Source organism: Hyperolius riggenbachi, chromosome 1, assembly GCF_040937935.1.
Source record: "Hyperolius riggenbachi isolate aHypRig1 chromosome 1, aHypRig1.pri, whole genome shotgun sequence".
In the NCBI taxonomy this organism is placed as follows: Eukaryota; Metazoa; Chordata; class Amphibia; order Anura; family Hyperoliidae; genus Hyperolius; species Hyperolius riggenbachi.
Genome location: NC_090646.1, coordinates 567626482 through 567641764, shown reverse-complemented (window position 1 = coordinate 567641764; position 15283 = coordinate 567626482). Strand labels below are relative to the sequence as shown.

At 42.5% G+C, this 15283-nt stretch overlaps 1 protein-coding gene across 3 annotated transcripts in view; it reads left to right on the top strand.

Moving 5' to 3' along the window:
- The window catches only part of SKIC3 (SKI3 subunit of superkiller complex), a 244395-nt gene that overhangs the window by 197984 nt on the left and 31128 nt on the right, over positions 1–15283 (top strand). For all 3 annotated transcript variants that reach the window (XM_068247711.1, XM_068247706.1, XM_068247702.1), the window contains 3 exons: positions 2859–2987; positions 7419–7543; positions 12735–12893. In XM_068247711.1, coding sequence (XP_068103812.1) covers positions 2859–2987; positions 7419–7543; positions 12735–12893 — 413 coding nt within the window. The remainder of the gene's footprint in view (positions 1–2858; positions 2988–7418; positions 7544–12734; positions 12894–15283) is intronic.

Genomic DNA, 15283 nt, shown 5'->3' with positions numbered 1-15283 from the left:
AAACGCATGTAACAAACGCATGCGTTTTTACTATTAAATACATTAGCGGCGATTCGCACGGATTCCCGACGCAGGCGAATTCGGTGGGTCCCGTCGTGCAGATTTGGCCCGCCGCCAAATCGCTCCCGCACGCCGCACATGTGGAAACAGCCCCGGCCACTTCACTGTACCAAGCGAATCCGCATCTCGTCGCCGCATGCGGATTTGCTATGGTGGAAATGAGCCCTGAGAGGAAGGTGCCTGTGGCTAGGGAGAGGTTAAACAGGGTAGTGAGGACTGGGGCCAAATCTGTGAAGTGAGGTTGGAGTAAATCAGAAGGGATGGGGTCAAGAGGGGAGGTAGTGGTATGGGAAGTGTGCAGTAGGTGGTTGACTTCCTCAGTGGTAGTAGGTGTGAAGGAGGAGAGGGGAGGATAGGGTGGAGGAGGAGCTGGATGGGAGGGGGTGGGAGGTGAAGATTGGATATTTCCTGACGGATGGAGACAATTTTGTTGAACTGGGTGGCTAAATCTGTGGCAGAGAGGGAGGAAATGGAGGGTTGGGGGGTGGGTTTAAGCAGGGAGTTGAAAGTGGCAAAAAGATGCCAGGGTTTGGAAGCTTGTGCTCCGATAAGCTTGGTAAAGTATTCCTGCTTCGCATTAGTAAGGGCAGTGTGGAACTGCAGCAGGTTAGTCTTGTCCTGGTTAAGTCTAGTCTTTTCCTCCATTTTCGTTCAGTGGCGTGTGTTACCCTCTGGAGATTGCGAGTGTGGGTAGTACGCCAAGGCTGGGGGTTAGGGGGGCGGTTGCAGCGGAATATTGGGGGAGCAGCTTTCTCTAGGGCTGATGAGAGAGTTAGGCAATACTGAGCTGCAGCAAGATTAGGACAGGTTAGGGTGGGGAGAGTGGAGGAGAGGGCATGGAGGGGGTCAGCAAGGACACTAGGGTTGAGCTTGCGAAGGTCTCGCTGCCAACGATCAGGTGGCTGGGTGGGTAGTTTGGAGGTGCCTTCTGTGAGGAGGTTGAAGGTGAGAAGGTGATGGTCTGAGGGTGGGAAGGGTGCGATGTCAAGGTCTGTAATGGTGGTGGATTTAGTGAATATAAGGTAGAGAGTGTGACCTGTAGTGTGGGTGGGGGTGTTGGTGTGTTGTACTAGGCCAAGGGAGTTGGCTAATGCACATTTCAATCTAATTTTGCTGGGCAGTGCAGCAGAATATGCCCTCTCTTTATCATGGTGTCTGCAAATCCCAAAAATATTGCCTGCATCGCAGGGGCGTAATTAGAAATCACTGGGTCCCCCTGTAAAACTTTGGATGGGGTCCGCTAAAATTACAGTTGTGACTACTTACAGATGAGGGAGAATTAGACAGGCTCTTCTTTCTAAAAAAAAGTGTACCAAAGAAGCATCAGCGTGCACCATCTGTCCGATATTGACTTAATTTATTGCTTCAGACGCATACAGTGTGGATACAGTGGTAATGCAACGTAGTACATAGTGACTTAGTACATGCTAATACATGCAGTCTGTAATAGTGGTGATGGAGGTGGTGCCTTGGGTATGATAGGGGTCGGCATTAGCATTACCCCTGTATCCACATTGTATGTGTCTGAAGCAATAAATCAAGTCAATATCGGATGGATGGTGCACGCTGCTGCTTCTTTGGTACACATTTGTTGCAAGGCTCTTCCTTCTATGATATCTATGCAGAGCACACATCTTGACATACTTGGACTGCATACTTAGGGGAATGTGGTAACGGTGAATGTATATTGGCCTATTCAAGTTTCTACCCACATTATCTCTTGTGCATGGAATAGAAAGGGAGTGCCACACCATTCTGCTTCTTAGAATATACGTCTTCTTTCTAAAAACACACAGGGTGCATTTCTCTGTTTCCTTTGTGTCCTGTGCAAGAGTTCAGGTCCATTTAAATTTCTGCCATGTGGCCCAATGTCCTAAATTCTGCTCATAGCATTGTCTTGCTCTTGAGTGCACCTCTGTTCCGCCTAGTGTTTATTTTCAACCAACAAAGGGAAATGTATTGTTAATTTGCATGAAGACTATTTATAAAGCGAAGATTGAAGATGAGCCTTACTTGAACCTCACTGGCCAGTTTCACAAAGCATAACCGCATGTGGTAATGCAGAAAACAGCTGATTTTACCGCTCATTTAATCAAATATCAATTCACTAAGGCTGTTACCGCATGGCAAACTGAAAATACCAAGCAGTGAGGTAAATGACTGACTTGTGCGGCAAATACCTCAACACGTCAGTAAATGTCAATTCACAAAGATATACAAGCATGCGCTAAAGCCAGGAGAGATGCTCGGTAGTTACCTACAGCTCTGATGTGCTGAAAATTAGCAAATACCATTCGCTAGCACATGAGAGACAACAGAAAGCAGAGAGCCAATAGGAAGAGCTTCCCCCTCCTCTTCCTCCTCACTCAGTTTGCTCCAACACACTGGAATGCAGGTTCTTCAGAACGGCAAAGGGGAAGGAGACGAGCTGCTCGGCATCACTTCAGATGTGCAGATCTATATAGGATTACACAGGAGAGTTGCTTCTAGTGTCATGTAAGCACATCTAAAAGGGATGTAGGAAGCCTTTTTCCTCTCCTACAAGCTGTCACAGACACTGGACTTTTCGCACAGCTTGCTGTAGACTTGGCTATGAAATTAGCATCAACTTGGAATTGTTTGCATCTCACTAACCATCTTTAGTCCTAGGTAACCGATTGCATGATCTTTTTATAATGAAGTGTTAAATATTATTAGTGTTACTGCCACTGCAGCTTTTCTAGTTTTTTTTTCTTTCCATCTTCTAAACTTTTGTTTTCTTGAGGCAATCGTCAGTAAAATACATGTTTTTATTGCAGATAACCCTGCCGTGTGGGCTGGATTAATGGCCGCCTGTCAAGTGGAGTATACTGCTTCTTACCTGAATAAAACACCAGCCAAAGGCACTGAACTTGGTGTGGCATTTTTAGCGTCTGTAAAATCCAAGAGTAAGTACTCCTTGTGCCTAGTGTGGCAATAACCTGTTTTATGCCAATATATGAATGATGTTTCCTCCCATGATGTACACAGCAATATTTTACCACTTCCTCATTGTACTTTTCATTAAAGAAGGTGATGCATTGAAAAGTTACTTTGGGTGTCAACAAAATCCGCCTAATAAATTTCATAAGCAAGTAAATACCGCTATGAAAGGAAAAGGGAATAGAAATATCTGCAAGGCTGAAATTATTTCTGCTCTATATTCTTAATCTGCCATAACCTAATACTGTAGCAGAATGAATAGTTGCCAGATAGTGATTGTGTATAGTCACTCCATAAATACAAGGGGTGGACAAAAATATGGAACTACTAAGGTATAGGACCTTTGGCATTCAGACCTACTTCCAGTCTTTGGAATGGGTAAATAGTGGTCCTGTATAGTTTTCCAGGGTATCTTGTAACATTCTTAATGCAAAACACTGGCAAGTTCTGTTAATGATGATGGAGGTGGATAGCGCACTCAAGCGTTTGTCTCCAACACTGTCCACAAGGGCACAATAGTACTAAGATTGGGTGATTGTGGAGGCCACGGTAGATGTGAAATATCTTGGTGCTCATATAACCAGTTTTGGACAACGCGAGCTGTGTGAACAGAAGCTTTGTCATCTTGAGAAAACGCCACATACTAAGGGCCTGTTTCCACTAGATGCAGATTGGATGCGGAATGGATGCAGAAAAAATTACTCCAATGAATGCCTCTGCATCAGAAAAATCACGTTTAGTGGAAACAGGCCCATAGGCATTCATTGGCGTCAGTTTTTCTGCATCCAATCTGGGTGTAGTGGAAACAGACCCTACTCTGTTCTAGAAAACATGTAAGGTATGTATTTGGCCAAGTGTTTCTATCATTTTTGTCCACCCCCCACTGTACTCTGAGTAAATGGGGTTTTGGAGTCACAGGGACCAAGCATTGCTAACACTTGAGGAGGAAGATGCCTGAAAATGAGGTACAGGCAGAGAAAGATTGAGATTTGGACTTCAGTTATTGAGAATCCTGAATGTCTTAAAACACACACATTCCTATGTTTTGCTCTGAAATATGATAAACCGGATGACCTTACGTTATCTTGTGAAGTGCCATTCCCCAGATATTTCTACTTTTCTGCCTTTTTAGTGCTGCCAGTCTACAGGCAGAGAAATGGGAGATCCCAGAGATAATTTGTAAATTCTGAAGCGTCCCTGAGCTTTGGTCCCGCTGCTTAATTTAATCTGGTCCTGGCTGTCATAGGCTGACGTTAAGCATTAGTTATTGTAAAAAACATAAGTTACCAAAATTGATCTTTATAGTTAATTTGAGTGGCAGTTAAGGGACAGTAGCTGTATAGCCGCTCGCTGCTCGAGTTCTGCCTGACCAATGGGCTCTACTCTATGGGGAACAGGAGGACATATGAGCAGCACTTTTCTGTGGAAACTGCCTTTACAGTTCCCACAATAACGAAAATGTGTCGTGTGAGAGTGGTCTGCCTGGCAGAGTGATAGAGAGGAAACCAGCCCTGTCAGGGGACACTTATTCATAATTCATATATTTTATTGATTGATGCTTTATAAACAATTACATTATTCGGAGCGGTTTTAGGGAGCCAGAAGTGGGCAGAACTAGGCAGCAGCAACAGAGTCCTCGCTGTGAGCTTATAGTGACTGGAGCTTGAGAGGGAAGTTGGCGTCACACCGCATCCCTTTATGTTAGGGGGCTACAGGAGAGGTGAGACTATCTCAATACAATACATGTAAACCATCAAGCTGTCCAAATTCATGAGGTGAGAATTTATGCAGCAGGTGGCTTCACACATCGCCTTTTGTTCTCCGTTTGGTCACGATCCAATCGAAATCTGTGCCTGAGAAATAGACCCTTTGGTTCCAGATGATTGGATATTTATAGATTGTTAATGGCTATAAAATAAATCATCTCATCATAAATTTGAAGTGATTGCCTATATACCTCCATTGTATTGATTCTGTTCGGTGCTGCCATTCGCTTCACCCCTCTTTTAGGAACCTTTTGCACAGGACTACGTTTCACCATATTGAGCGGAGGGCTTTATTATTGCATTAATGGTGAGGTTAGCATGACCATGTTGAACTAGTAAGCACAAGATGTGCTGCTTTTTTTAGGTGTAGATGAGTTTTCAATTTTATTACTTTATGTAGTAGTAGTTATTCTAGCTTTGGACCATTCATACAGACTGTGGTAGCAGGTCACTGAGGTTCCCTTGATTAGAGAAACCCCGGTTACCTATAAACAAGGGAAAACCAGGAACCAAATGGTGCAGGATGGTTAGCTCATTCATTCCTGACAAAATTGTCAGTAATAATACTCACAAAATTGGGCTAACCTTGCAACCACCATGTGCATCTACAGGATTATAAACATCCCCTCTCAGTTTTACGGGTCTTCCAGAAACCAGATGGTCACTCTCCTAGGATCATTTACAGTTGGAGGTGAACTATAAATTCTAGTGGCTATCGCCTCCTAAAGGAGGTGTAAATACACAAATACACAGAGACACCCCAAGACATAATGGCTATACTCTATGTAAATATTAAGAGAAATATCTTGCCTCTAAAGATGTACTACACCAGTTTAAGGATAAGGAAGATAAAATATTTTATTCAAGCACGATTGTACGGATGACAACAAGTTTCACAGGTCTCTGGACACTTCCTCAGGTTAATAATACAGAAAAAGTGCCTTTTATCAATGACTGTGTGGAGTGTGAGTCCCTAAGGTCTTAGAGATGCCCACTATATACTGGTGTTTTACTTCTTTAGAGGTAAGGTACCTCTCTCACTATTTACGTAGAGCGTAGACATTATATCTTGGTACCTCCACCCCGTGTCATTTTTATAAATATGGGCTTCAATAAATTGAATTTAGAAACTTCCGCCTATCATAGTTCCTTGTCAGTGGAATCCATACATTAAGGTTTTAGTTTGTTTGACATTCTGTTATATATTTTTTTGTCATTACAATAAGAAAATGTAGAGATATGTAGATTAAATCCTACACAACCCAATTTCCACACCCTCATATGGCCATTGTACATCCTTCATACGGTTATTGGTTGTGTGCCATTTATGTTCATTATGGATTCCTACAGAATACATTCATGCTGGTTGTATGTTAATACCAAGTATGGTAATGTCATCTGCCATTTTCTCAGCTGTAAACACATTCTTTAGAATATCTTAATTCTGACATGTGCGATCATCTCAAGCTAAACTAAAGGCTTATCACGTTACACTGCAACTCGGCGTAAGAAATCACCAGGGAATACTTCTAAATAAGACTGACAATGCTGGAAATGGGCCCACACTAACAATGTTCCAGGAGTCTGTACATGACTCACAGATCAACTCTGGTTTAGCTGAACATCATGCAGAATAAAAAATACGCAGTTCATATTCAGTATGTGTGACAAGTCTTATCCAGCCAGTGAAATGCTTTAGGTGACCCACCATATAATTTCCAGCATAGCAGCACTGCTTGGACAAAGGCTCTTCCTGATTATTGGGCACGAAAGGAGCAAAGCACAATCAGATCATGATTTTGCTGCTCCCTTCTGTATTCAGGCTTCCATTGAACAACCTACCAATGCAAATAGCAAGAAAATGTAAAATGTATTATTTTTTGTAATGAATTTTCTCAAAATAAAAAATGTTTTTTTAATCTGTAAAATGACATTTTGCTGCAGTATACTGAGGGCACAGAGGTGACAGAGTAGGGGGACACTAAAGTCACAGGGGAATAGAGGCAACACAGAGTGAGAGACTGGAATAACACGGGGATACAGAGGAGTACAGAGATGGCACATGGTTTTGACTTGAGAAAAAAATTCTGGAACCTAATGTCCCTTTCTCATTTATTAATGGTAATTGGGGACTACCTGATATGTTGGAGCAGTCTTGGGATACAAGGCTATGGCCTCTGGAACAGGTGAATGGTGGAGTGTACAACAGAGAGTGCTCTGTAAGGATGCCACAATGCAGCTTACTACAAAATACACATCAGAGTGTTCAAACAAATCATAGCTGCCATTGGAATAACTCAGGTGCTGCAACAATAGTGTGTGCGTGCGTGTGTGTCGAAAATCAGACAATCCTGGTGAAATCCCTTTTTACACTTATAATTTTTAGATAAGGCTCTCTGACTTGTATTGTTGTTACCCGAAGGGAGTAAATGAATGTGGTTGTTCTGTATCTACAAAGGTTGAAGCCCGTGGATACAGTTTGTCACAGTGTTTGCATTGCAAATAACCATTGTTTATTCCGAAGTATCAAGTCTCTGAAAGTTTTTTGAAAATTGCATTAACGTTGGTTATTCTTATTGCCCCGCATGCTATAATACACATTTGATGATGCACAGTTTTTTTTCTATGCAGTTCAAGAAACGAAGCCTCTTCCCCCAAATTACGTCCAGTCTCTGGAGACCTGGTCACTGTGTCAGGCTATTACGTCTCTGAAGGATGAGGATAAGCTTTCTGAGGCGGAGGCTCTCTGCACCAAGGTAACACCTGAGCATTCTACATGTACTGAAATAGAAAGAGTCTCTCCTAACTCCCGAGCCCCCCTTAATGAGAGCAGCAGTGCAGCCTGCACATACTTGCATCACAGAGGCTCCACCCTCTCCTCTTCACTCTGCAGTGTGGCAGCATGCACCAGTGTTCCTCCATAAGGCCCAAATGTCAAGTGACATGCATCAGGGTCTTATGGTGGAACGCTGCCGCACTACAGAGTAGAGAAAAGGGGGGGATGTGCATTAATCCCATTTGCTTATTGTGCATCTATTTAGCTGTCACAGTAGGCAGTACAACTCTGATAGGTTTTGGACTAGAAGATCACCTCGTGGTGAATTTTCAATATTTTCTTTATTCTTTTGAAAAGCATTTCTTAGAAATGATCTATACAAATATGCTGGCCGGTCTACTTTTCTGCCAGTTGGACTGTGCCATTGCCATCCAATGAGTGCTTTGGAAAATAAAGGAATTTCTGAGAATCCCCCTGGATGAGATGGACTAATTCAAAACTCGTCAGATTCTTATTACCTATTTTGAGTGACAACATAGAAAGAAATAATAAATGGTGCATTTTACTCTGGGCCAGTCTGTATACATTGTATCTATGCATATATATGTGCAATTTTATTAAATAGTAGTCATTTAACCCCTGCTACAGTATATCTGCGACCTCTGTGACTTCATCTAAGCCATGAGGACGTAGATATACATCTTGTAGCAGAAGCCCAGCTGTGCACGGTTGGGCTTGCTCCTGTGCACACCTCTGGCACTATCTGATGCAGCACTAATTGGTGAAAGGGAATATATGTTCCCTGAACCAATAAGATTGATTTTTACTATTAAAAATACTTTTATTTTCTCAAATCATAGTGAAAAATGCACCTGTAACGATCGGTGTCAGCACACAGAGAGAATCTGATTATTGGTGATCTGCAGAATCACCAAGAATAGATGTATACCCAATTATTGATGACCTGCAGAATCACCAATAATACAGATATGACTAACCTCTGGACACCTATATAGTGTGAGTGTTTGGTGCAACAGTAATGACTTTGAGTAGGACCACCCAAGGAGCAGGCGACCCTTGGCAGTATGAGGAATCCCTCCCTCTGGGAAGTATGAAGACCTTCCAGCAGCCTGAGACTTCCAAGGGGATGGAGCCCCAGGCTGAATAGCAGGAAGCCCTCGTGGCTAACTGACCCCTGGAAGGTGGGCGTCACAGGTAGCAGTGAAGGCTAATCTCTCTAGAGAGAGTGATGGCTCGCAAGGTTGGGCAGGCTAGGTCGGCAACACACGGGCAGATAAAGTACAGAGACAGTAGACTGATTCAGTAACCGGGGACAGGCAGAGTTTGACAACAGGAAGGCAGATATGCTGAGGTACCGAATCAGAAAGCAAGAGCGAGGTCAACAGAGCAAATGGTCATAACAGGTAACAAATAAGGCCTAGTCTTGGGTGTGAGGTCCGTGGTCTCGACACCCTGGAACTAGTCTGAAGTATGTCACAATAGTAACACAGTGTCCCTAGTCTTGGGTGTGAGGTCCGTGGTCTCAACACCCTGGAACTAGTCTGAAGTATAACACAGTAGTAACACAGTGTCCCTAGTCTTGGGTGTGAGGTCTGTGGTCTCAACATCCTGGAACTAGTCTGAAGTATAACACAATAGTAACACAGTAGTAATCTGGCTCAGTGTGAATCTCCAGGTCCTCCTGGTTCTAACACACTGTCGGATCTGACTATGGTCCGAGTGCTTTCACGCAAGTGTTCGCAACGGCAGACAACTTGAGGCTGACCAACAATAACCATATATAGAGCGGCGCTCCCTGGCGCCACCCAGCTCTGATGAACCAATAGCCGCCCGCTCTGAGATCAGCTGACCAACCTGGTCAGCTGATCCCTCTCCATTTGTCATAAAGGTTCCGCCTCTCCGCGCACGCGTGCATTCCTCAATCTGTGTGCACTAGAAGGCCCAGCCACATCAGACGCATGCCGCCGCGTGTAAACCGCTGAGCTGAATGCGGAATCAGCCGCCTCGCTGCCAGTCCGTGCGGTGGCTTTTCCGCAATCTATTACAGCACCCTGTAGCATTATTTCAAAATCAAATATCTTCAACATAAATTGTGACAGGAACATAATTTAAGTTTTGTGATAAACAGTAGAAAAAGCCAAAGAAAATGTGTGTTTTTATCTACAGTAGCCCCTTGTATTTTTAAACTGGAATTGGTAAAACTGAGAAATAATGAGTTTGTTCTATTTTTTTTTTCCTTTTTCCCATTAAAATGCATAGAAATCTAAATTGTTCAAGGGAAAAAAGCCATACAATGAAAGTCTAGTTTGTCTTGAAAAAATAATATATATATTTCATTTAGGTGTAATACATAGGGATAAAGTTATTGCTGATTAAATAGGGACATAGATAAAATGTAAAAACTGCTCTGGTCCATAAGTGGGAAACAAGGTCTGGATGCAAAGTGGTTAAAGTGAATAGGAACTGATGTAAAAAAAAAAAAAAAAAAGCCAGATACTTACCTAAGGAGAGGGAAGGCTCTGGGTTCTATAGAGCCTTTTCGCTCCTGATCCCTGTTGTAGCGCTGGCTCCCCGTAGCAACATTCGACCAGTTTGGTCAAATGCTACTGTCTCCGCCGCCGAAGGGAGTCTTTGGGAGCCCGAGTGCTCCCGAAGACTGGCTGCTCCGTACCGCACACGCGCGAGCACTCTCTCTTGTGCACTCGTGCTTGCGCAGTATGTCTTCAAGCGGACTCTGCTCCCAAAGTCCCCGTGGTGGGGGATTTGAACGGAGGAGCTGCCACTGCAACGAGGGGACCTGGAGAAAAGAGAGAAGGCTCTACAGGACCCAGAGCCTCCCCTCTCCTTAGGTAAGTATCTGGTTTCTTTTTTTTTTTTTAAACAAAGAACCCATTAGCTTTAAAGGGAATCTGAAGTGAAAATAAACTTATGATATAATGATTTGTATTTGTAGTACATTTAAGAAATAAAACATTAGCAGCAGAGATATGAGTCCAATACTGTTTCCAGTACAGGAAGAGTTAAGAAACTCCAGTTGTTATCTATGGAGAAGAGCTTATCTGAGCTCCACCACTTTCAAAGTCCTAGAGAGCTCTGTCTTCTGAAGCTAATTATCTCAACTGTCTGTCACTGGATTTTGTTTTTTCTGCAGAGGAAAGTTCAAAGTTTGTTACCCTGCTCTGTGAAATCAATTAGAATGCTGAGTGTGTAGTGTGTAAATTGCAAATATTAGAGAATGATGCAATGTTATTAAAAAAAAAATATATATATATATATATATATATATATATATATATATATATATATATATATATATATACAGTGGAGGAAATAATTATTTGACCCCTCACTGATTTTGTAAGTTTGTCCAATGACAAAGAAATGAAAAGTCTCAGAACAGTATCATTTCAATGGTAGGTTTATTTTAACAGTGGCAGATAGCACATCAAAAGGAGAATCGTAAAAATAATCTTAAATAAAAGATAGCAACTGATTTGCATTTCATTGAGTGAAATAAGTTTTTGAACCCTCTAACAATAAAAGACTTAATACTTAGTGGAAAAACCCTTGTTTGCAAGCACAGAGGTCAAACGTTTCTTGTAATTGATGACCAAGTTTGCACACATTTTAGGAGGAATGTTGGTCCACTCCTCTTTGCAGATCATCTCTAAATCCCTAAGGTTTCGAGGCTGTCTCTGTGCAACTCTGAGCTTGAGCTCCCTCCATAGGTTTTCTATTGGATTAAGGTCCGGAGACTGACTAGGCCACTCCATGACCTTAATGTGCTTCTTCTTGAGCCACTCCTTTGTTGCCTTTGCTGTATGTTTTGGGTCATTGTCGTGCTGGAACACCCATCCACGACCCATTTTCAGTTTCCTGGCAGAGGGAAGGAGGTTGTCGTTCAGGATTTCACGATACATGGCTCCGTCCATTTTCCCGTTAATGCGATTAAGTTGTCCTGTGCCCTTAGCAGATAAACACCCCCAAAGCAATATGTTTCCACCCCCATGCTTGACGGTGGGGACGGTGTTTTGGGGGTCATAGGCAGCATTTTTCTTCCTCCAAACACAGCGAGTTGAGTTAATGCCAAAGAACTCTATTTTGGTCTCATCAGACCACAGCACCTTCTCCCAGTCACTCACAGAATCATTCAGGTGTTCATTGGCAAACTTCAGACGGGCCTGCACATGTGCCTTCTTGAGCAGGGGGACCTTGCGAGCCCTGCAGGATTTTAATCCATTGCGGTGTAATGTGTTTCCAATGGTTTTCTTGGTGACTGTGGTCCCTACTAATTTGAGGTCATTCACTAACTCCTCCCGTGTAGGTCTAGGATGCTTTTTCACCTTTCTCAGAACCATTGACACCCCACGAGGTGAGATCTTGCGTGGAGCCCCAGAGCGAGGTCGATTGATGGTCATTTTGTGCTCCTTCCATTTTCGAACAATCGCACCAACAGTTGTCACCTTCTCTCCCAGCTTCTTGCTAATGGTTTTGTAGCCCATTCCAGCCTTGTGCAGGTCTACAATTTTGTCTCTGACATCCTTGGACAGCTCTTTGGTCTTTCCCATGTTGGAGAGTTTGGAGTATGCTTGATTGATTGATTCTGTGGACAGGTGTCTTTTATACAGGTGACTAGTTAAGACAGGTGTCCTTAATGAGGGTGACTAATTGAGTAGAAGTGTCTAACCACTCTGTGGGAGCCAGAACTCTTAATGGTTGGTAGGGGTTCAAAAACTTATTTCACTCAATGAAATGCAAATCAGTTGCTATCTTTTATTTAAGGTTATTTTTCGATTTTCCTTTTGATGTGCTATCTGCCACTGTTAAAATAAACCTACCATTGAAATGATACTGTACTGAGACTTTTCATTTCTTTGTCATTGGACAAACTTACAAAATCAGTGAGGAGTCAAATAATTATTTCCTCCACTGTGTGTGTGTGTGTATATATATATATATATATAATCTGAAAATAAAATTGAGACTATTTTCTTAGCTACTAAAATTCTATTAATTATCCGTACTACACATACAATTCATTATATAATTATTTTTTTTTCGCTTCAGTGTCACTTTAAGGGTGATAAGCGTTTATTGGTTAGGACTGCACTTGAATTTCTTGTTCACGTAACTATTTTCTTCTTTAACAGGGAATCCAGAACTATCCGGAGCAGCCACCATTATTCTTGCTGCTAAGGCAAGTTCAGTACAAGCAGCTTACTCAGTCTCAAGCCCCATTATCTGAGCCTGTCCTCGAAGAGCTAAAGAAGACTGTGATGTCCAACACTAATTCTCAGTCTGCCTGGCATGTGAGTCCATCCACAGGTTGTGTTGTGTATTTGACTTTGTTCTGCAACGTTGTAATGGCTGAAATCACTCTAAGGGCTGTGGCCCACTAGAACGCTTTGGAATTGTTGGCGTTTGGCAGTGATTTCAGAAGCGCACTAGGCTAATTAAAGTTAATGAAGCTAAGCCCACGGGAGTGATTGCGATTTCGCCCCAGTACAAAAGATACCAGCGCTGCAAATTCTCTTTGCAGTGACTGTTTGAGGTTACAGCGATTTTACTACCTGAGCAAATTAAATATATATATTTGCAAATTGCAATCGCTCTGCAAATGCAAGCACTAAAAAATAGATTTGAATGTAAGAGTGCTTGCAATTAGCTTTCTGTAGTAGCCACCAGCCTAATAACATGATGTGCTTTCATGCCCACTTATATTAGAACTATAGTCAATCTTTACCTGAAGAATAGCAAAGTCACTAGTAGCAATGCTTAACACTTTGCAAAGTAGAAAAAGTAGTGTGGCACTTCCCCTTTAAAAAGTGATGTTACTGGTGAGAAGCAATGCTGATAGTGGCACAAACTGACAGCGCACTCTGCAACCTTAGAACCCCTTATTTGCTGCCTGACGTGTGCTCCGCTGATATGACCCAACAGAAGGAAGTCCACGACAATTGTAAGTGCAGAGAAGAAAGGAGCGTGCACCTTCCGTCAGAAACTTTGGTATATTTATTGATCCAAGTTAGCAGCATAAATTAGCAGATGATAGAGGTTACAAAATACAACAACAGCTAAAGAGGGGTACCTCATACATTGTTGTGCCCGTTGCTGGTGCAGGAGGTGGGAGTGGGGGTAACGGTGGGCCTAGCGGCGGCCGTTTCGCATCCACACGGACGCTTGGTCACGCTGCGTTCCACTGCAAGCATCCGTGTGGACACGAAACGGCTGTCGCTAGGCCCACCGTTATCCCCACTCCCACCTACTGCACCAGCAACCGGCACAACAATGTATGACAATGTTTAGCTGTTGTTGTATTTTGTAACCTCTATCATCTGCTAATTTATGCTGCTAACTTGGATCAATAAATATACCAAAGTTTCTGACGGAAGGTGCACGCTCCTTTCTTCTCTGCACTTACAAATGCTTAACACTTTGCCTCCATGTAATGGTACGTTTTCTTGAAACCATGGATGTGAAACCATAACGTTTTGCTGAAAGTGCAGTTGTAAATAACTTCTATTTTCTGTGCTGATATGTTTTAGCACATAAATGAGGAGGTTATTGTTCTCTGTATACCTGTGATTACTTGGTTTCCCTTACCCTACACTTCCGCAGTCCAGAGAGAAAACACTCTTATTGAACTTCTTAACAGTTCTCTGGACAATATCTATAAAGCAGAATTCTTTTCAGATGCAGACTTCTGAGATTGTTGTTGCAGTAAAGGCTCTGTTAGCGCTACATGCAGCACATTTACATTTTCCTTCTTGTTTTATAGGAAGCCTTTCTGTAAGCTCTGTACTGCAGTGTATAGTAGGAACACACTGTGGTACACATTTTTGTGTGATATGTTATGCTGCTTCCTTAAGTGTAATGAGTGGGGTCTGTGCCTGAGTGTTGTGGTATGAAGCACTGCCACCTGTGTCATATAGGGGCATCATGACACTGCGGTAACATTTTACCAGTAATTATGCAAGTTTCTGTACATAACGCACCTTCCACAAATGGCACAACTCATGTTTTATGCACAACACACAAATTGCTGGTGTATCACACACTATGTAAAAGCAATAGCTCATGTTACACTATCAGCATAAAACTCCACAAGATGATCCTGCACCGTCAGTTTAAAGTAATTCAAGCTCTTTTATTGAAGTATCAATACATGGTTCAAATACATAGCTTACAAAAGTTAACCATCAAGACAATGTTCCTCCCTACTATCAAAAGAAACTTCCATCTCCCCCCTAAAAACTTATAGGTTGGCTATGAAATGAGGGAGCAGTTTTCAGATGATAACCAAGACTTGGAAAAACAGCAGCTTTTACTGGGAAGTAATGTTTAAAAGGTTTGGGTCTGGAGTGGTTAAAGTGAACCTCTGGACTAAAAATCTACTCCGCAGAACTGAAAAGGCTTGGTGTGTAACAGTTTCACAGCATCAGAACTTTGTTTTTCTTACCAAAGCATCATTTTTAGCTAAGCTCCACCCATCAAAGAAAAAAAGCCCAGGCTTTTTTTTCCCCAGATGCTGTGCAGAGCATGATGGGATTTCCTATGTTGTTGTTCACGTTGCCTAGCAACTGGGAGAGGTGCTCAGGACACAGGACAGTTGGAACTGTGTCTCATGCTCCCTGTCACCTCCTTTCAACCAAAAAGATGGCTGCCCTCATGAAATCAAACATTTGCCTGTTCTTTTAAA